Below are 24087 nucleotides of genomic sequence, written 5' to 3'. Positions count from 1 at the left end.
CTCACTCACCTGAACACCCATCCACCAAAACACCACATCACTCACTCACTCACCAACCCACTGACTCACTCACCTGAACACCCATCCACCAAAACACTCACTCACTCACTCACCAACCCAATCGTTCACCCAACTCTCCCACAAACTTACCTCTTTACCAAAGAAGAACGATTCCAGAGGTTCGCCCATTGATCACAAGTCCTCCCAATAGTCAATGGTTCCCCTGCATCTATGTGACGTCCACAAAGCAGCGTCAGCACACCATGAAGCCTCCGTCAGTCACAACTCGAGAACAACTATGAATCCTCGCACAGACAGCTCAAGCTACCCCGAACCTCATCCCTCCAATAACGGCAATAAAACAGAGTTCAATGACAGTCCAACAAAAACCTGGTCAATTATTCAAATCATTTTTCAAATTAGTCAGCGTGCATGATGAGAGTTCACTGAGTGAAGTATTTTAATCCATCTGATGGACAAACCGATGCCAATCCTCAACATACCAACTGTTTCACACGGCCTTGGAATATCAATCGTAATATAGTCCTGGGTCCGCTATAAAAATCACGGAAACTGACGGAAGCGAGAGACGTTTCTCGCGCGGGGAGTTAATGAATGTTTCTCTCTCACAGTCGGTCCTGGTCAAGTGGCGAGGTCCTGTCCACCGTACGTGGTGTATCTCTGGGGATGTATTCATCAGTAATGGACGAGGGTGGGTGTAGATGACGCTACTCAAGCAGTACCAGTTAGCGTTGTGTCCATTACGTTGGTTAACGTTGACAGTTACTGCAGCGTAAGCCGTTAATTCTGTAACAGGGCTGATATTCCGTTTCCTCAGTATTGTGCTGCATCTTTGGGGCCTACACAATGGTATGGACTGAGAATAATTCCTTATACACATGCACTGTTTCAGGAACAAAGCTCCTTCATAAGCCCTTGACCAATCTTGGGTACAGTTCATCAGTTCAAGAAGTCCAATATCAGAATAGTAGTCATGGCATGTCCACTTCAGCTTGTCGCCCTCAGTTAGGCCAGTAGTCGGCCTAACCCTCACAGATTCGATTAACTGCGTTATGTCATATCACACTCTTACAGTGCTCTTTCTTTCTTCACTTTGTTATGCAGTTTGCAAGTCGACACAATATTTAGACGGATATCATGCACTCACTGGACACATGTGAACATGTGAACAAATGGATATGCATAAAAATATTGTGATACTCTATATTGTATATATCTCGAAAGGATGATTCGGTGTCAGTGACGAAGTGTATTTTTGGCACGCATCATATCTCCATGTGACTGAGAGGTGGGGTAAGTGAGTCAGTGAGTCAGTGTGTGGGTGGGTCAATGGGTGGATCAGTGAGTGAGTCAGACAGTCAGTGGATAGGTAGATGAGGGAATAAGCGACCGAGCGGGCTGGCATGCGACTGGGTGGGTCAGTCAGTATTCATGTGAGTGGATGAGTGATTAAATGAGTAAGGGGTGGCCATGGGTGTTGAGTGACTGAATGAGTGAGTGAGCTGGTGGATGGTTGAGTGACTGGATGAGTGAGTGTGTGAGTGATTGAACGAGCGAGTGAACGACGCATTTACTGTATCACAGATCAATGAAATCTCATGGGATTCACTTTGGTGAAATCTTCATGCACTGATGACAAACCTTGCACAGCAGTCGGGGATAGCCAGGATTCAAACCCAGGTCATGATCAAAGTTTTTCACAACGAAGCTACGACTGGACACCCACAACTCTATGCAACACTTTTATGTGTGGAGATGTATTGCATGGTCTAGAACGTCTCTCGATCACCATCAGGAGATTGCCACAACTTCTTGAAATACAGAATTCCTTCCGATAACATCTGTCTTGAATCGACAAACTCAGCCCCTCAATGGAAGCAGTGTTGACCGGAAATACTAGCACTTACGAACAGGAGGTCGCCATTATGAAACTGGTGTGGGATTCGCAAACACCGAAATGTCAAGATCAGCAGACCTGAAGTAATCCATAACTTCAGATTAAAGCGCAGTGGAAACGTCTTGCTATCAGCATCAACAGGAAGTGTTTCCCTCGAGTTTGTGAATATTGTGAGGGCAAGAGGTCATCGGGGGTCATCACTGAGGTCACATGTCGTGCGGTACCAATACTGAGCAGTGAGCACACCCGCGAGGATTCTCGTTCGACTTTGTTCATTGATGTGAATGAGTATGAAGGTTCCTGCAATGAGGTACTGCTTGTCATTGTACTGTGTGCTCATGATCTCGATCAAGGGTTTGTCAGTTCATGTCAATCAGGGGTGACATAGCTGGATGTTTGCTAACTGGTGGTAACTATAATCAAACAAAACAGATTTACTCAAACCAATCACAGGGCCATGAGTAAACATGTATATTCCAGTTACCTCATCAAACCTAGTTACTTGTATAAGAGAAGATACGCTCAAAAATCAATACACATCTTCAGATTTAATTAGGAAATAATAGTTCTGACAAAAGACACTGTACGTGATGTTTTTTTCTAGATAGTGAAGCTCATCCCAATGTCAGTGCCAAGTTAATCAAATACTCACGCAGAACACGCAACGAAATGAATCTCGATTGAAAGGAAATGACTTGGCGTATAGTGACTGTACTTCTTCGGTTAAAAAACAGTCAGCCATGAAATGTTTCCAGGTCTAATTTAGAATTGAAGTATAACTTCAATCAAGATAATCCTTAATTTTACAATGTGAATGGAAATCTTATATGGGAATATAAGCAAGTCAATCAGAAGTCCATATTCAAATTACGTATTTCGTGGTTGTCTAAGGGAATCAATTTAGTGTCATCGTCATCGTCATCGTCATCGTCATCGTCGACAGTAGCAATGTCCTTGTTATATCAAGGACACATGTCTAACTAACAGTATGAACTAGTGTGTAACATGAAATGATTGGATATGGGTGTAAACCACTTGTCCTTTACCATTGGGAGGAGTCCTAAGCTAACGGACGAGCGGACATGTCAGTCCCTATGAATACAATTCAAAACAGTCGGGGATGTTATCAGAGCTATAAAGTGCAAATGATGAAAATGCGAAAATGTGAAAATTTATTCCATTCCTTTGGAAAATTTGCATCCTTATGGATATATATTACCTTTTCTCATATGGCTACCTCGCCAAATGGAATATCCCCTACTTTTTCATGGTATAGTAGCCTGCGAACACCATCCAGACCATCTTTTAATTTCAGACAATGACCGCACACAAATCTGGACGTGTGCCATAACTGGACATACTCAAATTGTTTTCACAACATCACTCATAATCCCCAAATATAACCGATTACCGGTACCGTTGAAATCTTCAAACCACAATCACGTTGCCTTCCTACACACGTCAGCCGACATACTTCAACTTGAGTAGTTCAAGCACGGGGTTACCATGCAAGTGCTCGCCGAGGCCTCGTCAGTCCGTTAATTTGGTTATTTTCGTGTTTGGATTACACTTCATATATTATTTATAATCTGTAAACTAATTTAACTAATTGCTAAAAAAATGTGCACTTTGTTTCTAAGCTGCTCGTCGGTCTCTCCAGAAATAGATGAGCTAAACGCAACCCTTCACCTATATAGCCCAGCTATTTGATGAGAGATAGAGAGGTGTAACGGGGTATAATATGTTGTAACAGTTTCAAAATAGGATAAGGTCATTGTCCTCTAGATTTTCATATTAGCAGGCGTGTGACTGACGGTGGGTAATTCAGTAATATAGGATGTCTGACAACTCCTTGTAATTGATTAATCATAAACTTTTAGAAATTACTTAGAGTGTCATGTTTCAGGATGAAGAGTTCACGCCTCATATATTCATAAAGATATTTCACCAAAGGGGTAAACATTTCATACAAGGATGTGAACATTTCAACAGATGTCAAAATGCATCAGTTCATGTCAACATTTCACTTGTACATGTCAAGATTGCACCATTTGTCAATATTTCACTTCTGCATGGCAAATTTTCACCTTTTATCAACATTTCCCTTACACTTGTCCACATTTCACTATTTGTCACCATTTCACTTGTATATTTCAAAATTGCACTATTTGTCAACATTTCGCTTGTATTTGTCCAAAATTCACCACTTGCAAGCATTTCACTTTGTTACGAGATTATATTTTCTGTAAATTGTATTATTGATTAAGTGATAATTATTATTGGGTCACATTTATGGGTCACATTTCGTATCATAAATGTTCAGTGCTATAAGTACTTTAGCAGCAGGCTTTAGGGTAGCGCTTTAGAGTTACCACCCTTTGAGTATGTGATGTGTTTACTTCCGGGAGTCACGATAATTCTACTTTAATGGCGATGGTCGCAAAGTGCTCCAATATTCAGCAATTAGTGACTTTGTATATAAAGGCTGGTTGTGTTGATATACACACTGATAAATGGAGTAACATCAAACTGCCTCTGCGTCAACGCTTGACCTGCCTGCCCGCTCACCGCGTTACACTCTCAAACCAAGACTTTGGTGAGTTGTGACCCATCACCTTAGATTTGACTCATTTGCATTGTACATGAAACCTCTATTGTGAATCTTTGTATCTTGCCTTTGTTTTTGCTCGATAGAAAGTGTTGAAATTTTTAGACCCTTCAGTGTCACGATGTCGACGTTTCAACGTTTCTTGTCAACATTTCATCGGCACGACGTCGATATATCACCAGTAGATGCAACATGTCCACAAGCGACTTTAACACTTTAACAAAGCTTTATTGTTGGACGATTGTTGGTTGATCGTTGCAGGACAACCTAGGGGAAGACATTGCAACTATATGCCACTGGGTCAACGTATTGTTGACTGCATTGTTGACTGCATTGACAAGGTACAGACCAGTGTGACATATATCCTGAGTGTCATGTTAAACAATAAGCAAACGAACAGAAGAGCTCGTCTTAAAGTTCGCCAACACGAAATAACTAGCATATATTCCATAGTCACAAAACATCCCTGGAAACATTTCTAGGAACTTGCCATCTTCAAACATTACATCGCCATCGTTAACAGCATTTGTGATACTTTGTCCCCCAAGTATGTGATTATGTACTGTAGAAACGGATACATTAATGCCACATCGCTAAGGGTTGATTTCCCCGAGGCGCTCTTCGTGTGCCAGAGGCTGCGCCTTCTCCCTGAACATCCAAGACAACCCAGGTGGTTATAAAAGTGCAATGATTGTGAAACGATGTTGTAACCATGTGACCTAATCTACAAGAACCGCATTTACAGTCCACCTGAAGCTTCATTAGTTCAATGATCGTATAACACGTTATGAAAGAGACCGTTAGGTATTATCGGCAGTAGTCTCTGTATCTTTATGGGTCATAGCTACAACATTATCGAGTTACTAGACGATACAGTGGAACATGGGAATCTCGCTACAACGGACAATGTTTCCTTCCTTCCGGTTTATTGGGCAGTATGCAGAATGCAGAAAAGATTAAGTGATTTCTTTGTTGGGAAGCACGACGAAACTGAACAGATTGTTGGCAATTTGAGAACCTTACTAATTGTTCGTTATGTAGATAATACATAAGAGTTTGAATGTTTTATCGTAGTGAAGATGAATTCATTGTTTGATGTGTTCAGGAAATAAACAGCGTGTTGTACCTAACAAGTTTAACTGATTGATGTTGAAGTTTTTCCTTCCTGGATGTTGCACTGGGCAATAGTGACAGTGTGACAACAGGTTGTTAACAGGTTCTTAACAATCGGGCCTGGACCAGAAAACTGAGTGCTCAAAATCAAGAATAATAATCTATTCAGTTTACTCAGTGATTCACCTTGCAATGATCCATTTAAAGTTGTCAAAATGATCAAGCATGTCAATCAGGCAATGATCTACCTAGTCCAGCCAGGAATGATCTATCCAGCAATGGTTCAACAAGTGTTGTCTGCAATTATCGATCAAGTCTTTCCATCAATTATGAACCCAGCAATAAAAAAAATAAAGATCAACCCATCAAGGTTCCAGCCAGGAATGATCCACAACAATGATCCACCTAGTCTACTCAGTAATGATCCACCTAGTCCATCCACCAATGATCCACCTAGTCTACACAACAATGGTCCACTTAGTCCATCCAGCAGCGATCCACGTAGTCTACACAGTAATGTTTCACCTAGTCCATCCACCAATGATCCACCTAGTCTACACAACGATGGTCCACTTAGTCCATCCAGCAGCGATCCACGTAGTCTACACAGTAATGTTTCACCTAGTCCATCCACCAATGATCCACCTAGTCCGTCCAGAAATGATCCACCTAGTCTACACAACAATGGTCCACTTAGTCCATCCAGCAGCGATCCACGTAGTCTACACAGTAATGTTTCACCTAGTCCATCCACCAATGATCCACCTAGTCCGTCCAGAAATGATCCACCTAGTCTACACAACAATGGTCCACTTAGTCCATCCAGCAGCGATCCACGTAGTCTACACAGTAATGTTTCACCTAGTCCATCCACCAATGATCCACCTAGTCCGTCCAGAAATGATCCACCTAGTCTACACAACAATGGTCCACTTAGTCCATCCAGCAGCGATCCACGTAGTCTACACAGTAATGTTTCACCTAGTCCATCCACCAATGATCCACCTAGTTCATCCAGAAATGATCCACCTAGTCTACACAACAATGGTCCACTTAGTCCATCCAGCAGCGATCCACGTAGTCTACACAGTAATGTTTCACCTAGTCCATCCACCAATGATCCACCTAGTCTACACAACGATGGTCCACTTAGTCCATCCAGCAGCGATCCACGTAGTCTACACAGTAATGTTTCACCTAGTCCATCCACCAATGATCCACCTAGTCCGTCCAGAAATGATCCACCTAGTCTACACAACAATGGTCCACTTAGTCCATCCAGCAGCGATCCACGTAGTCTACACAGTAATGTTTCACCTAGTCCATCCACCAATGATCCACCTAGTCCGTCCAGAAATGATCCACCTAGTCTACACAACAATGGTCCACTTAGTCCATCCAGCAGCGATCCACGTAGTCTACACAGTAATGTTTCACCTAGTCCATCCACCAATGATCCACCTAGTCCGTCCAGAAATGATCCACCTAGTCTACACAACAATGGTCCACTTAGTCCATCCAGCAGCGATCCACGTAGTCTACACAGTAATGTTTCACCTAGTCCATCCACCAATGATCCACCTAGTTCATCCAGAAATGATCCACCTAGTCTACACAACAATGGTCCACTTAGTCCATCCAGCAGCGATCCACGTAGTCTACACAGTAATGTTTCACCTAGTCCATCCACCAATGATCCACCTAGTTCATCCAGAAATGATCCACCTAGTCTACACAACAATGGTCCACTTAGTCCATCCAGCAGCGATCCACGTAGTCTACACAGTAATGTTTCACCTAGTCCATCCACCAATGATCCACCTAGTCCGTCCAGAAATGATCCACCTAGTCTACACAACAATGGTCCACTTAGTCCATCCAGCAGCGATCCACGTAGTCTACACAGTAATGTTTCACCTAGTCCATCCACCAATGATCCACCTAGTTCATCCAGAAATGATCCACCTAGTCTACACAACAATGGTCCACTTAGTCCATCCAGCAGCGATCCACGTAGTCTACACAGTAATGTTTCACCTAGTCCATCCACCAATGATCCACCTAGTCCGTCCAGAAATGATCCACCTAGTCTACACAACAATGGTCCACTTAGTCCATCCAGCAGCGATCCACGTAGTCTACACAGTAATGTTTCACCTAGTCCATCCACCAATGATCCACCTAGTTCATCCAGAAATGATCCACCTAGTCTACACAACAATGGTCCACTTAGTCCATCCAGCAGCGATCCACGTAGTCTACACAGTAATGTTTCACCTAGTCCATCCACCAATGATCCACCTAGTTCATCCAGAAATGATCCACCTAGTCTACACAACAATGGTCCACTTAGTCCATCCAGCAGCGATCCACGTAGTCTACACAGTAATGTTTCACCTAGTCCATCCACCAATGATCCACCTAGTCCGTCCAGAAATGATCCACCTAGTCTACACAACAATGGTCCACTTAGTCCATCCAGCAGCGATCCACGTAGTCTACACAGTAATGTTTCACCTAGTCCATCCACCAATGATCCACCTAGTTCATCCAGAAATGATCCACCTAGTCTACACAACAATGGTCCACTTAGTCCATCCAGCAGCGATCCACGTAGTCTACACAGTAATGTTTCACCTAGTCCATCCACCAATGATCCACCTAGTCCGTCCAGAAATGATCCACCTAGTCTACACAACAATGGTCCACTTAGTCCATCCAGCAGCGATCCACGTAGTCTACACAGTAATGTTTCACCTAGTCCATCCACCAATGATCCACCTAGACTACACAGTAATGTTCCACCTAGTCCATCCAGCGATGATTCCCCCTAGTCTACAAAGTAATGATCCACCTAGTATACACAGCAATGATCCACCTAGCCCATCCAGCAACGATTCAAATGTATCAAAGAAGGGGCTCTTACAACACCACGATATTGACAAATAGACTCTGGGACTTATATGACGTAGAAGCTATATGTCTCTATGGCATCACGTGGGATCTATCATGGTATGTGTATAAATCTAATACTGACACAGTGCTATATATTTGTCTGTGATCCTAATGTCAGCACCAGTGACCTCACGGTATTGACATTATGTCGTGTGATATTGACACGCGTCCAGAACAAGGGCGACACGCTAACATGATGAAACACTAGAGCAGGAATCGATGATAATTAATCTCCAGGACAATGAATTATTAAAGATCAAAACTAATTGGAATCATGAGATAAAGCCACGATTTAAATTATGAGGAAAGGTCGAGTTTATTGTTGTTCCTGTATTTAGATTATTCACGTCAGAATATAGCAACCATTTCAAGGTGAAGGACACCAAAAAGAAATAAACGCAAAGCCGTAAAGTATTATCTGTTTTGTTTGGTGAAACACTTCATACGTGGTTGAAAAAGACAGAAACAGCATAATAAATCCACAATATATAAGTGAGTGAGTTTAGAAGTACGCCGCTTTTAGCGCTATCCCAGGAATATCACTGAGTTTACTCGTTGAAGTAGTAATATCAAATGTTTACTACCAGGTACGGCATCTATCGGACGGACAACAGATCCAAGAAATTAAAATTTCACATAATGCAGCCATGTGGGGAATCGAACTCGGGTTTCCGGCTTGACGAGTGAACGCTGTAACCATTCGGCTACCCCGCCGACCCCACTAGAAAAAGGCCTCACATAAAGCAGCCATATGGAAAAGCGAATCTGGGTTTTTAGCGAGACGGGCGAACGCTAGGCTATAGGCTAGGCAACTGGGGCTTTGCGTATGTGCACATATGTACCCCGTATATTATATATTTATATGTTTTATATATGATGAGAAACTACAAGATATACAGCTTATTGATTCTTGAACAGGGTTTGCAGACGAAGACAAAACATGAAGTATATGGTATTTAAGACGCAATAATTCGAGGCGTGTCAATTACAGTTGAAAATGATAGACAATTTTCTCGATCAAACGAAAACACCGTTTACTGGAGTAAGCAATTATCTAGAATCCCGTTATCTACCAGCACATGTGACCGTTATGTCGAGTATGAGAAGGATAACCATTAAAAGAATGCGATCATGGCCGAGATAATAAACACTACGACAAGGAAGCTCGCCATTCGCCCATACACAATATTCAATCATATTTGAATATGTTCGATGAACGATGACTTCAAAGCGCTTGGTGTGCAACTTTTATCAAATCGGGTGATACGTTGCACATTAGACAGGGCTGTTAGATATGCAGGATGTAGCAAGCATCGCGAGACTTTCAACTCGATGGATTGTTATCGGGCATTCTAATCACAGAAATGCAAACTGTTCATCGTCCGTCGACTTAGCGGTCAGTTTATTCCGATGATACAAATTGGCAGTAGCAATAAAACTGCTTATGTAGTTGTAATAAAGGACTGTGTGATTAACATGCCATTAGAAGGGTACCAACGAATGTACGACTGGGTTGAAGGATAGCGTGGCATCGGATTCGTGGGAACTACGTGAGTGAGTGATAGAGAGGATGAATGGTTGGGTGAGTGGGTTAGTGAGTGAGTTGGTGAGTGGGTTAGTGAATGAATGATTGAGTGAGCGAGTGGGTGGTGGTTGAGTTGGTGAGTTGGGAGTGGGTGTGCTGTTTGTGTGTTTAAGTGAGCGAGTGGGTGGATGGGTGGGTGAGTGAGTGACTGGTTGAGTGAGTGGGTGGTTGAGTGAGTGAGTGGATGTTTTGTGGTTGAGTGAGAGTGTTTTGGTTGGGTAAGTGACTGGATGTGTGATCGAGTGATTTGATTAGTGACTGGATGTGTGATTGAGTGATTTGATTAGTGAGTGGGTGAGTGACTTTGTAAGCCGAAGAGACTGGGTAGGAGACAGAGTGAGTGAGTGAGTGAGTGAGTGTCTCATTTGGAACAACATGAGGATCCCCACAGTTATGTTGCTAACGTCGGCTTCGAAATAACATTCCCCTCACTCACTCACACATTTAGACACCAACTCACTCCCCATCTTACACAACAGTAACACACACACATTTAGACACCAACTCACTCCCCATCTTACGCAATAGTAACTCACTCACTCACACATTTAGACACCAACTCACTCCCCATCTTACTCAACAGTAACTCACAGACTCACAACCCAACCGCTCACTCTCCCCAATACCCGACCAGGTTGTACTTCATAACTGTTAAGGCATTCAGCTCCTACTCCTACAGAGTTATAAATCTCTAACACTGTATCATCCTCATCCCGTGCATCCTTTGATGTTGCTGAAGCACTGCTGAAAGCTGCGCTAACTCTGACTCTGCTTCAGCCCGCCCTCTGATGCACCGCACAACGACGTAAACGACAAAGGCCAAGAAGCACAACAGGCGGATAATAGAGGGCAATTATGCACCACGAGCGCAGATTCTCGCCGCAATTACTCCATCATTAATACTATAACCTATAATACAACAGCACATTAGCGTTGCCGCGAGTCCAGCGTGTTGAACTCACACCTAAGGTAACGTCGGCCGTGAAGCGTTAAGCAAACATGACGTCATTCATGATGTTAACACAATCTGCAGACAATGTAAAAGATTAATAGTAGAGTCAGTGATTTGGTGTTAGATCGCTTAAAGTAATGATGTAACATCATACCATCTTCGATTTTCCAGGGTATATGCAATTCTATACTCAACTGGCATAGTGCCTCTCCACAAATCGAACCCAGGAATTGGTGCGACGAACCAACGCATTTACCGATGGCGTCCCGCGGTTCCTTTCAGCGATTGAAATAATAAACTGTGGTAAAAAAGAAAGTACACATGCTGTTATTTGGGATATATTAACAAAATAACGTAACTTTTTATAAAGTGTTTTGATTGTGGCTTACAAACATTGTGATCAAAATATTTACATTATTTCTTGAAATATACACTGGGTGTGTACAATTTTCTGTACGCCAGGTGCGATTGTATTTATAAGCCCGACAAAGCCTTTTCCATCGTTACAACAAGAGTCAGATTTAGTCCGATAATAAGTCTCAAGTATTTGTCTTTGAATCAAAAGGCAGAAGTGATGACACCAGGTGCTAGAGAATACGTGATGAGAACTTACCCCAAAGGTAACACCCGTCACAAACACATGCAAAGTCAGACCAAGTGACAACAACTATACCTCGAGCAACATAAACTTTAAGACACATCTTAAGTCAGGAAAGATTATTACAACGGTCGTAACCCTGGGAATCGATAAGCCAAACTTGGATTATCCAGCAACTGTCCACGACAAACATCTACGAAATGGTCACTATGGTAAAATATGCTCAACATCATGAGAGTCGTGTGAAGCTCATTAAAATCGCACTTGCCCATCAATTAGGTAATACCTGAATTATCCTACTTACCCTAAATTCAAGGCTAACACCAATAATACATATGCCATAAATTTGTACTATTCATTCAGCAACGAATGGGTACTCGGTAGTAAACCTTCCAGCGCCGCTTAAAACAGCACTGACTATTTTCCCCTGGGAGCTGAAGATGTGATTCGAGTACACACAATCCACTGACCATACTATTAATATTGCAGCACAAAGCTCATCTAATTTGTGATGGAACGGCGTACAATAAACATACTTCTACATGACGCCGTGTATAGCACGTACCAAGGATATCGTGCAAAGTCGCGTGTGCTTAACACTGGATAACTCGGACTCATTAGGCTCAATCCATCAGGGTCACATCTCCGAACAGGTTCTCAACAAAAGTCAGTACCTGCACATAACAAGAAATATACATTACCAGACAGTCTGTCGAAACCACCGTATGTGTGTTTTGGCTCTACAGGGCGTGAGTAACGGGCCGGCGTATGAGGCGAGGTTCCTATGGGGGCGGTAGGGTATTCTAGTGAGTGAAGCGTTCACTCGTCACGCCGAAGACCCGGATTTGAGTCCCTACTTGGATATGATGTGTCAAGCCCATTTCTGAGTGATTTGCAGTGATGTTGCAGGAATATGTCTACAGGTGAAGTAAAACCAAACTCACGTCTTCAGAGTTGCACCCCTTGGATAGACAGAGGCCTACAGGTTCGAGTCCCGGTTCACCAGATTGTTTATGGTTTCTGAACGCCATACTCGTAGGTCTTACCAAAGTGGTAAACATGTGAGACCTTATCATAGGCCCTCCTGCCCCTTAACACGCCACTTATCAAAGCGCCCCAAAAAACGAGCTAACTCACACGTTCAGTCTACAAAGTGTGGGGGCGGTGGGGTAGCCCAGTGGTTAAAGCGTTCCCTTTCCATCATGGGTACAACGTGTGAAGCCTATTTCTTGCGTCCCCTACAGTGATATTGCTGGAATGTTGCTGAAAGAGGTTTAAAACCATACTCATTCACTACAAAGCATTACCCCAACCGCATCTACATCCCCGATACGACATCGTCAACTTTGAACATGCCATGGCGTGTTTCTCCACAGTCATGCTAGGTACACTGTCGGCGATCAATGTCACTGAGATGGAACAAAGACAATGTTTGCAGACTGTAACAAATCAATTAGTGCATGAATGTTATAATTTGCTCCACACTGATCGCCGTACGACAGTCCGTCATGTCATCTCCGTGAGACAACAGGTAATTGACGATCATACATGACTGTGTGCTTGTTACAAACTATACAACCACCCGGGACGAATCGAATGAACGGTCAAACGACACGCCAAGAAAACAAACCAGTCGTGTATAGATTCCTGCTCAAACGGTTCATGAAAACGAGCAAACTAAACATAATTTTCCATTTTGAGTCAGTGAGTGAGTTTAATTTTACACCGCTTTTAGCAACATTCTAGCAATATCGTGGCGGGGGACACGAGAAATAGTCTTCACACATTATACCCATATGGGGAATCGAACCCGTGTCTCCGGCCTGACGAGCGATCGCCTTAACCACGCCCTTCTCCAATTTGAAATCTTTCAATGTGACATCGAGACCTTTATCCCCAACCCGTGACTGAACGGCAAGTGTTGCCTCTTGGGACTTAGCTATTTCGTAAACTTGTTTATTAGTTCTCATTTTACCCCCAAAAGAAATATGTTAATATGTTAAAAATAATTAAGTAACGCCTGCAAATAATGAGTGTCTGCCATGATTAAACCTGGGTGTCTGACAGCCTACTGAAAACATTGCTCTGGGTTGGCTGGGTGGCGCATTGCCATTTGGTAGGCGTTCGGGTGTTTCCCTTCGGAGTATTGCTTCAGTTGTTATTGAGGTAAAGATATAACCCAAATCAAAAAGATATGCAAACAGAAGTTACGGTCTTTCAAACAGTTACAAAATGAATGTAGGTTTTTTCCTTTAAAGGGCGGTGGGGTAGTTCAGTTGTTAAAGCTTTCACTCGTTATGCCGTAGACTCGGGTTCGATTCCCCAAGTGTGTTCAATGTGTGTAGCCCATTTCTGATGTTCCCCGCTGTGATATTGCAGCAATATTGCGCACCCACTCACTCTTTCCTTTCAGCTATCTTCCAGTTCAAAAATGCACGCATGCGAACCGATGTTTGGATTTCATCTTATCAAATAATTTGTCAGTTCATAATGATGGACGTTTCTTTTAAACAATGACTGAACTGAAAGGGAAGACTGAAGGTATGAAGTTGGAATTTATTTTGCAAACAATTACCAAATTCTACGATATACGGGACGAGGCAGCACTCGACATAAACATAGTCAGACATAGTGCAGGACAAATAATCATATACAGGTGAAGAATATAGATCAATATACATCTCGTCACAACTGCACGATTCACGTTCTACATAACCGTTTACTCTATCTCTAACAGTCATAGATCTTGATTCTGTAACCCGAAGGTGTGAGTGGGGTTTGAAGAGTATCTTGAACTTGCAAAAACAGAATGCTTTTTACACATTCTCATTTGTGTCGAAGTGATGTAATCCCACTTAAATACTTCGAGTTACCCGATGTACGACAAAACCGGAAAAGGAAAACTGATTCACAAAAACACATGAACTAAGCTTTTACCTCGAGGTATCCGGAACTTCGACACATCAAACTGGACAAAACGGTGATTGACTGTATCACCTCGAAACACACACACGCGATTGGGGGTCGACTCGCAGTGTAACTGCATGTACACGATACATGAAAAAACCAGTGGGAATACGTCTGACAACATTTTTCACAAACGCGTATCAGCGTGCATTAACGTTGTTCTGAGCACATACTGCTGTGGACTAAACCCTTCATTTAAGAGCTACATCTTTTGATCGATCTGTAGCTTTTGAAATATGCATAACCACCACAGCATGTATAAAGCGTCAAGTCATGCCGTGGAGATCTCTCCGAGAAAACATTCCCTCCATCGCAGACTCTTTGATCAACGCACACAACGGCCCTGCTAAGGAGATTGAAACTTTCCGAGTAAATATTCATAACGCCCATTTCACTTCAAACGACTCCAAAGCTTTATAACATAATACCTTCAACTAGCACTAAAATAAAAAAACGAATCTGTTCCTGGTGTTCTAATAAACAGCCTTGAGCCACAGGGCCAATCGCAGGAGGGACACATGCACGTACAGAACCCTCAGAAAATTGTCACAGACTCGTTACAGCGATAGGATAAATGTGTACAAAGATAAACAACAAAACAACCTACCTTCCATACTTATAAAGTTAATGTCCGGCGAAGGTGGGCAGTGGTACCGGTACGATCCGATCGTGTCTCCAGCTTCTCCACAAATGCTGAGAGATGCGTCTCTTCTTTTCTCCTAGGTTACTCAAGTGCTTACCTGCGAATCAATCTCATTCCGCGAGCGTATATTAGTTAGATCTGGGTCGGCTTCATCACCAGTGTCCCACGAACAGCGAGAATCGAGCCTAATGGTATTTGAGTCACCGGGGTATGGATACGCGCCAGAGCGTAATTACAATCAGAGAGACCAACTCGAGCTGCATTGGTTCCAATCGGCGAGGGTTGGACTGGCGTCTAGTTTGCGGTTAATCACAGGGTAATTAGCTAGCTACAGATGAAATATTCAACCAGAGAGTCCGAGTAGGCCAAGGCGGAACTACATCAGTGTAAAACAGTTGATTGTTCGTTCACGATTACGTTAGCTGATCGACTGTCGGTTCTGACGCTGCTGCGGCAAGCGCTGTCCCCACTAAATAGGATCCAGAGCTTCTGGACGTGTTTGCTGATGTAAGGAGGGTGGTTATTACAATAACGAAGGAGTAGAGATGTGACGGTGTCTGTCACTCTGATCATCTGTGGTTAAACGTTAGCTGGTGCTGTGTTTGATTATGAATGACCGTTCGAGTAATCTCTGACAGCTGGTGTCCAGTATGAAATGTACATCGAGATGGATTCTGTAGGTTTTAACGTTGATTTCAACTATATTTCAGTTATCCGACTTTATCCGATTACCAAAGTCTTATGTGATGTAGGTCGTGTACGATTATCCGTGTTGTGCCAGGCTTGAAGTCAAAGGGGAGGTTGGGGTTTAGGTTTAGGTTGTTAGTTTTATGGCCAATGTTATGTGGGATTTAGGAAAACTGTTAGGTGAGTTTTAGGAATAATGTTAGAGGTTAGTAGGGTGAGTATTAGGGCTAGTCGCAGAGTGAGGTTCAGGGTTAAAGATATGGCTTCAGCAAGTGGTAGATTGACGAGGACTGTTAGGGCTAGAGGAAGGGGGAGGTTATGAGCTAATGTTGAATGTGGTTTTTGTTTTGTTGGGTTTTAGGATATTTTTTGGTGTGTTTTATGGCTATTGTCACGTTGAATGTAGGGTAAGTGTTAGGTCCGGAGACACGTTAAAGTTTACAGGGATCGGCAGACGTAGGGTTAAGGTCAGGGTTAAGGAAGGAATTATGGTTGTATGTTAAGTAATTAGGGTTAATTTGGTCAATGTTGAGTTAAAGGTCAAGGTTAAGGTAGAAGGTAATGAGTGTGGAGAGGAGATCATAGTGATGGAAGAAGTAGGACAAAAGCGGCGCAAAAACTACATTACATGAGTGGCCGAAAATCTCAATGTAAACCAATTTTCATAAACATGTAAAAGAAGCTTTAATGAATACAAACTAACTGTAGAAACTTATTGTCATAAGACCAAGCTAAAAAACACAGAATCCATGACCGTTTCGTCATATGTCCCAACAGTGCATTTCCATATGAAGAAATACAGAGAATCAGTAAACGTTCAACACTACAGATGAGGCAGTTTGGTCTTCCAATGTCCCGAGACACACAGAGGAAGTTAACTGCCAACGTTGTCACCGCCATGTGGAGTTAAGGAGGTTGAAGAGGTTTGGAAACCCTAAGTGTTTAACGCAGAACTAGAAGCTCGACGACTTTAACAGCTACTTACACGGCGCTAGATCGCTAACACACGTCCTTGCCTTCAGCTAAACCCCATTAACAAACTACTCGTAGCATGAATCCTTCTCACTCGTAGCCAATGCTGTCTGGCACATCAAGCGTTTTTGATAAAATTATGAACTATAACTGTGATGAAAATATGCAAAATCATGTCCCTTACATCCATCTGTTTGTGAACCTACAACGCTACAATAAAGACATTTTCTAAAGCATAAATATCACAATTCCACCAAGCAATAGTTTATCAACAATAGAGATACTGAATAGAAAAGACTCTGTAACAATTATTTGGTTGGAGATCTTACGTTCACTCTAATGTACTTTCAGCCACGTCCATGATTTCTTAAATTTCTGACGTATATATTACCGGCGGAAGTTTTTTACTATTTTTTTTGTGGACGTGTTTGCAAACGTCTCTATTCCAAAACGCGAATTTGAGAAAAAAACATATCCTGTTTTACTGTCATGCACCTAATTTGCATAAAGAACTAAGTGTCTCGTGTCTAACACCACAAAGCATTACTTCTGACTTGTACTGTCTTGACCTGACATTCCAGAGATAGACACTGACCACAACAGATTACTGGTATTATTGTCACAAAAAGAGTTGCTTATTTTGAATTACGTCACTTGGGACAAAGTGCAGAAATTCTGCAGCTTACAAGTACAGCGAAAAAACTAGAGATACATGCTTTTCAACAGAGGCAGGAAGGGACAGGGTAGATATTTCGTCCTGGAGAGTTATTTCGTAGTTAAAATAATAACTAATATATAACAACTGAAATACTCATCTGTTGAAGAACACATGGATGTCAGTCCGCTATCTATTCACTATAACAGAACATGTCAGCTACAGATAACGGACAATCAGTCCTGACATACAGATAACACGGTGCATGACAAAAACACATCTGTGAGTCAGTAACCCTTATTGATATATCTATTGTTATTGTTATATCTATTGTTGTATATTGTTGTATCTACGCACTGAATCCAATCCATTTGTCAATACGACCAGCGAGGATCACACGCAACAAAGACGGACTTGATATTGGAAGCCAGTCAAGCGAAGGATGGCAACAGGGAGTGGTTAAGAGGTATGCAAATGTAAGTCATGTTTGAGAGCGGTATATGTCATCAACTGCATGTATTTGGGGCCTTTGTTACAGTCGTGATTTAGCGCCCTCTACTGATATCTGTATCTGTCCCGTTTTATTCAAATGATTGCCCTACATTCATTATACATTTGTACTTTCACTGATCTAGTCGTGGTGAAACTGCCACTGTGTCTATCGGAATAGAGCTGGGTTTCTACACAATCATACATTATTATTCTGTTCGATTCTTTTCTGTGTGGAAGCATATCCATTACAATTACGAGCACGTGAGACTTAGTCGTTCGGGGCGCGAAACCTGCCATGAAGAGTCGCCTGCCTTAGATGTGCCAGAAACCTATGCTCTTGGCTCGAATCCTGGTTTGTTTCCTTCGTGTCTTTAACCTAGGTTTGCTATCATCATACCCGCGGTGTTAACTATGAGTCAGGTCTTACTTCGAGTTTTCACACCACATTACACAGACACTGACATTACTATATCAATGTTCAGTATGGGCTTAAATCCAACGCACTGACTGACATATTAACAATATTGTCTCTAATGACGATATTTATTTCCTTGCCGAGCTATTTATCTCACTCGTTAATATTTCGTAACACAAGCAAATGAATATCATAGAAATATAATAGAATAAACCATGTTAGCGATCTGTGTGATTTATTCAGATTTGCGTTTGCTACGAATGAACGTTACCAATCACTCTACTTGAATACTGGACAAATCAATATTACTTTTAATCTCTTTAATTCATAAAATATTAAACTCAACCCCTACATTCAAACATGGCTCTTAATATTTGTTCTCAGAAAAGATAACTTGACGCAATCCATTTCCTTAATCAATAGTATTCTTACAATGTACCACATGAATCCACGATGGCGAATTCCGATTACGTTTTGAACACAGTTTCAACGCCCGTTTGCTGTACGAACCCGTAAAGCAATAAAATGTTGCTATGAAATCAGGCCAGTGTAATATTAATATGAACACATTAATCACATTTCGAATTCTGTCTGGTAATACTAAGCTTTAAACAGGCGTTGGCAATAAACCAAGACAATATTTCTGTGTATTGGCATACAATTAGGACCAGCGTTATAGCTGATGCCAAGTCATACGGCATACAGTTCATTGGTCTCCGTCACCCAAATACGATCCTAATTCTGAAGGAACTGGGTTTTGTCTAATTCTGTCATAACTTCATGGACGTATGCGTATATTTAAGCCATCATATGTGGTTACAGGGTGAAGCGTTCCAAAACGCGAAGTACCGGATGTGCGAGATCTGATGGCGAAGCAGGTAGCCTGCAGTCGCCAGTGAGGAGGGGAATTAATTGTGAGTTTGTTCACGTGAATCTGGAAAATGATAGGTAATAGATATCCCTGACTTGGCTCGGTCTACAGAGATGAGAATATAATTAACTCGGCAGCTGCTACGTCGGATCCGCCTCCTAATGGAATACATTGGATCTGACCCGCTATCTGCTCTAATGCTTCATCATTAATTACCACAGCTGTCTTAAAGCAACACGGAGCGGTTGAGGTAGCCTAGTGGTTCACTTGTTCTCTCGTCAAGCCAAAGACCCGGTTCGAATCCTCGGGTTTACCCCGCCTTTCCCGTGATATCATGTGGAGGACACCAGAACTGAGCTTCACAACTGTAGGGGAAAGGTAGCCCAATGGTTAAGCATTGTTCTGTCACACCAAGCACAGGGTTCGATGGTCACAATGTGAAGCCCATTTCCGTTGTCCCCCTATCGACATAAAAACGTATGCTTAAAGAGGCCAAGAACCATACTTTCACCCTTTAAGCACAACGTTGGAATGCGGAATTACAATGCATATGAACTGAGAAATGAAAGGTGCTATCTGTTGCTATGGTTTATCATTGATAATTATAATTGTTCTAAAACAACACAAAGTGTAAAAAGAGCTGAAACACTGTACAGTGATGGTATAAGAATTAACCAGAGACTAACACTGGATCTGCTTCTCTGTCAGTGGAAATACGTCACTGAATATGTAGCTGCAGGACAGTTGTTATAGAATTAAGGGTTGATGAAGCTTTATTCCGTCCGGAAAACGCATCTTTTCAGAGTTGTTACTAACAAATACATAAATCTCCAACCGTCATCGTTTTACCGTTAGAAAGATTCCCATAACTATTGCTAGTAAAATGAGATAAGAAGGATCGATCTAGTTCGGAAACCATCCTACGTTCTAATTGGCATCAGTGTCACGTCATCGAAAAGTGAGCCATTGCACCATTATTTCTGCGATTTCTTTCTGAAACGGATGTAGAAGTCGCTCCTAATTACAAACACGGGTTCATATCCCATATTACGTCCAAGGTTCGTTTCAGAAACAATTTATAATTTATATGAAGCAAAATTGAAATAAAGTATTTTTTCAGGGTTTCTACGATTTTGAAACAATGCCTAGCTATCGGATGAGTTCATGACGACCATGGAGACTAATATCGTGCTGAACTAGTAGAATAGAGCACTAGTCGCCGTGTTGAACTAATAGGCTAGACCACTTGTATCGTGCTGAACTAGTAGAATAGAGCACTAGTCGCCGTGTTGAACTAATAGTCCAGATCACTTGTATCGTGCTGAACTAGTAGAATAGAGCACTAGTCGCCGTGTTAAACTAATAGTCCAGACCACTTGTATCGTGCTGAACTAAATAGCCTAGAGGGCTAGTCGCCGCGTTGAACTAATAAACTAGACCACTAGCAAAGTGCTGACATAAAAGATTAGAGGACTTGTTGCCATGGTAAACTAATAGACCAGAGCACTAGTTGTCTTGCTGAACAAACAAACTAGAGGACTAGTTACCGTGTAGAACTAATAGACTAGGGTACTAGTTGGTGTGATGAACTAATAGACTAGAAGACTAGCTGCAGTGTTAAACTAATAGACTAGACCAGTTGGCGTGTTGAACAAATAGACTACAGCATTAGTATCGTGCTGAACTGATAGACGGTTTGTCGAACTGATTCACTAGAGCACTACTTGATAATTGGAATGCCATTCGCTGTCAAACGTTCGACCGACATTTCAAATCTTGGTGGTAATGCTTTTTCTCGGAACCAAACCTTTCCTTGTGAGTTTCACCAAAGTAAATCCAGGTACATGCAGCAAAGCGACCATCGTGAACAGAAATACTGACATCACTCGCAATAACGTTATAGACAACACATCACCTGACCTAACACACTAACTGAACAACAAACCGCAACCTGAACAACAACAGAACAATGTGAAAGCAACCTGATTAAGTGTAGAATACCATTAATTATCAGCTGCAATACTGCAATACCTATACATTCACAATAGCATTACATGTCGTCATTGTCTAAAACACAGGTTGCAACCAATTTATAATCATCTTTTAAATCAATCGAGGGATGCAAGCTGAGCTACAGGCATAGAGGATATTCGCAAGATGAATGCTTTGTCAGCTATAATGCAAGCATCATTGAAAACATACATGCTCATAACGAGGCGATTGATTCCCTGATTACCTCCCTTCCTTCCGTTAACAGTCTCGTTCAATATTGTATTCACGGCCCGGGAGCTGCAGCCGAGGACGATGGGGAAACTGTTACCGAAGCATAATCATTATACCTGTCGCTGCAGCTCGACAGCAGATCTATACCCAGCTGCAGCTGCCTTAATGAATCTGTTCTGCTATCATGCAAAGGTGATTTACACAATTTATCAATTGCTGTGCCGTATTTAAGGTTTGGCAACTTAAATCTCCCATTCGCTTGACTTGGGCAATAAATCATGCTATTTAAATGTGAGATATTACTGTACAATGGTCAATAGATATTTATACCTGCAGTCGTACGTGGTAGGGCATAGGCCTGTCTAGAATGTTGAAGAATATAGTGAATACACACAACGTACGCCATCATGTAATGTACGTATTGGCATGTGTTACGGACTACGTCAGACACCATTGGCTATACACCGCGTACGTTAACACATGCCAGTTGTATTCAGACACATAGACTTACATGTTAATTTAGTGGGGCATACATAATTTTCATGAATTTAATTTTCTTAAGACCCAAGTCAAAATGTTCCACATTTGTGAGAAATTATCTTCTACACTAACATAATTTATCTTTAAATTTTCGTTGCTTATTTTTTTTTCATCAAATGTGTACCATTTAATCAACATATACTATCCAAAAAAACGTATATGCGATTTGCATTTTTTAAAAGTGTATTAATTACCTATTGTGTTCAAACAAACGTCAAAATGTGTAACGAAAGTGTTGATAACATGATTTTTCACAACTGCACGAGTAAAAATATCGATTTTACCAGAAAATGTTGATTTGATGAGATTTCTTACAAGGATTAATAAGCATCGCCACAACGCAACACAAATCACCATCCAATGGAAATTGTGCAGCAAACAGCATTCACTGTCTGGCAATAAAAATCCAGATTACTTTCAGAAATTGGCATTCATTTTGCAGGAATTTCAAGGTCAAATCACTACGTCACGTTTTGACTCTGCGACACGGAACACAGCCATTGAAAGAATGCATGCTGGAGATTACCAGTCGTCTGTGGTCGTACTAATACGGGAGACAGCACAGAAGTCAAGGTGCCTGGACTTAAGAGGGTGCCCAGTCAAACTGGACGGAACAGGTTGAAAGAGATTGGCCTGAGAGCCAGGAAACCCGACGTCGGGGTCGTGCTACGTCGTCACCATCGCGCTCAACATCTCCGTTATCTAAAAGTATCCACTTGGTTGTATAGACCGAAATGATGTCAAGTGTCCGAATATAACTGGCACGAGTCTGTATTATACACGACCTTTGTCAACAAGTTCACACCAGTCAATGGATTTAATGAAAGACATACCTCAACATGCATCATACATCGCGCATGCCAATACGTTAAATAAACTACTACGTCAAAGTGTGCTATCCTTCATGCATGTCAGTATGTTTAACAACACACGTGTCAACATGCATCTTATACAAGTCAGTGTGTTTAATAAAATAGGTACGCCAGCGGGTATCATACATCATGAAAGCTTCAGTATGTACATACAGACGTATATTAACGCATACCCAAGTAGATGAAAGTTTAATCAATATTGATTTAGGTACAGGAATACATATACACGTATCTACTGCGTAGACGAATGTATTATCAACATAGAAGTAACGCATGACCTACGAATGTGAAGGCATCTTCTACGAAGATGAAAGTATATTCATTAAACAACCATCTCAGTAGAAAATACATTTGTTTTATTTATACGCTTCAAGGGACGGTGGGGTAGCCTAGTGGTTAAAGCGTTCGCTCATCACGCCGAAGACTCAGGTTACGATTTCCAAAATGGATACAATGTGTGAAGCCAATTTCTTATGTCACCAGTTGTGACATAGCTGGAATATTGCAAAACTAAACTCACTCATTCAACGACTGACTCACTCACTCACTCACACACTTCCACAGACAAACGATGGATAACTGAAAATTACTCGTCTGCTCTAATGGCTGACTCACTTCAAGCACTTTCATTAAATATATGTGCTTGAAAGAAACTGTGAACAGTCCATGTAACGTCAAAGCATTGAATAGCGTCAGTCTCCATGCTGACAGGTGCGGTCTCGTATCTAAAAAAGCGAGGACGTCATGCGACTATAAGACATTTTACAGGAAAGATTCCATGTCTGGTTTTTCGTAAATCTAAATAGTGTGTTTTCCTGCATTAATACAAACTGCACAGCAACACGTCTAACAATACAATTCTGTTGTTCTTCTCTTTCCAGGGCTGTTAAATTGGAAAATAAAACAAATAGTTTCTTTTGTAGCGTTTGACAGTGAGACGCGGCTTGCACACTCACACAGCTTGGCTCGTCGACAAATTTGAAGTGGAACTGATAAATAATTTACCTCTGCGGATGAAAGA

At 41.8% G+C, this 24087-nt stretch overlaps 2 protein-coding genes across 4 annotated transcripts in view; one reads left to right on the top strand and one right to left on the bottom strand.

The window, feature by feature from the left end:
• Positions 1-24087, bottom strand: part of LOC137267585 (uncharacterized) — a 137100-nt gene that overhangs the window by 79293 nt on the left and 33720 nt on the right. Inside the window, exon 1 of one of the 3 annotated variants that reach the window (XM_067802072.1) lies at positions 15304-15526. The exons of 1 other annotated variant lie outside the window; for it this stretch is intronic. The gene's annotated coding sequence lies outside the window, so the exon portion shown is untranslated. Of the gene's footprint in view, positions 1-12294; positions 12349-15303; positions 15527-24087 lie in introns of those variants that run through there. One more of the 3 variants, XM_067802073.1, reaches the window with a different exon arrangement.
• On the top strand, positions 5969-8473 carry LOC137268762 (mucin-2-like). The gene has a single exon (XM_067803342.1). The coding sequence runs from the start codon at positions 5969-5971 to the stop codon at positions 8471-8473; it is 2505 nt and encodes an 834-aa protein (XP_067659443.1).

The sequence above is a fragment of the Haliotis asinina genome, chromosome 16, assembly GCF_037392515.1.
Source record: "Haliotis asinina isolate JCU_RB_2024 chromosome 16, JCU_Hal_asi_v2, whole genome shotgun sequence".
Taxonomy (NCBI): Eukaryota; Metazoa; Mollusca; class Gastropoda; order Lepetellida; family Haliotidae; genus Haliotis; species Haliotis asinina.
This window is presented reverse-complemented; position numbering and strand designations above follow the sequence as displayed.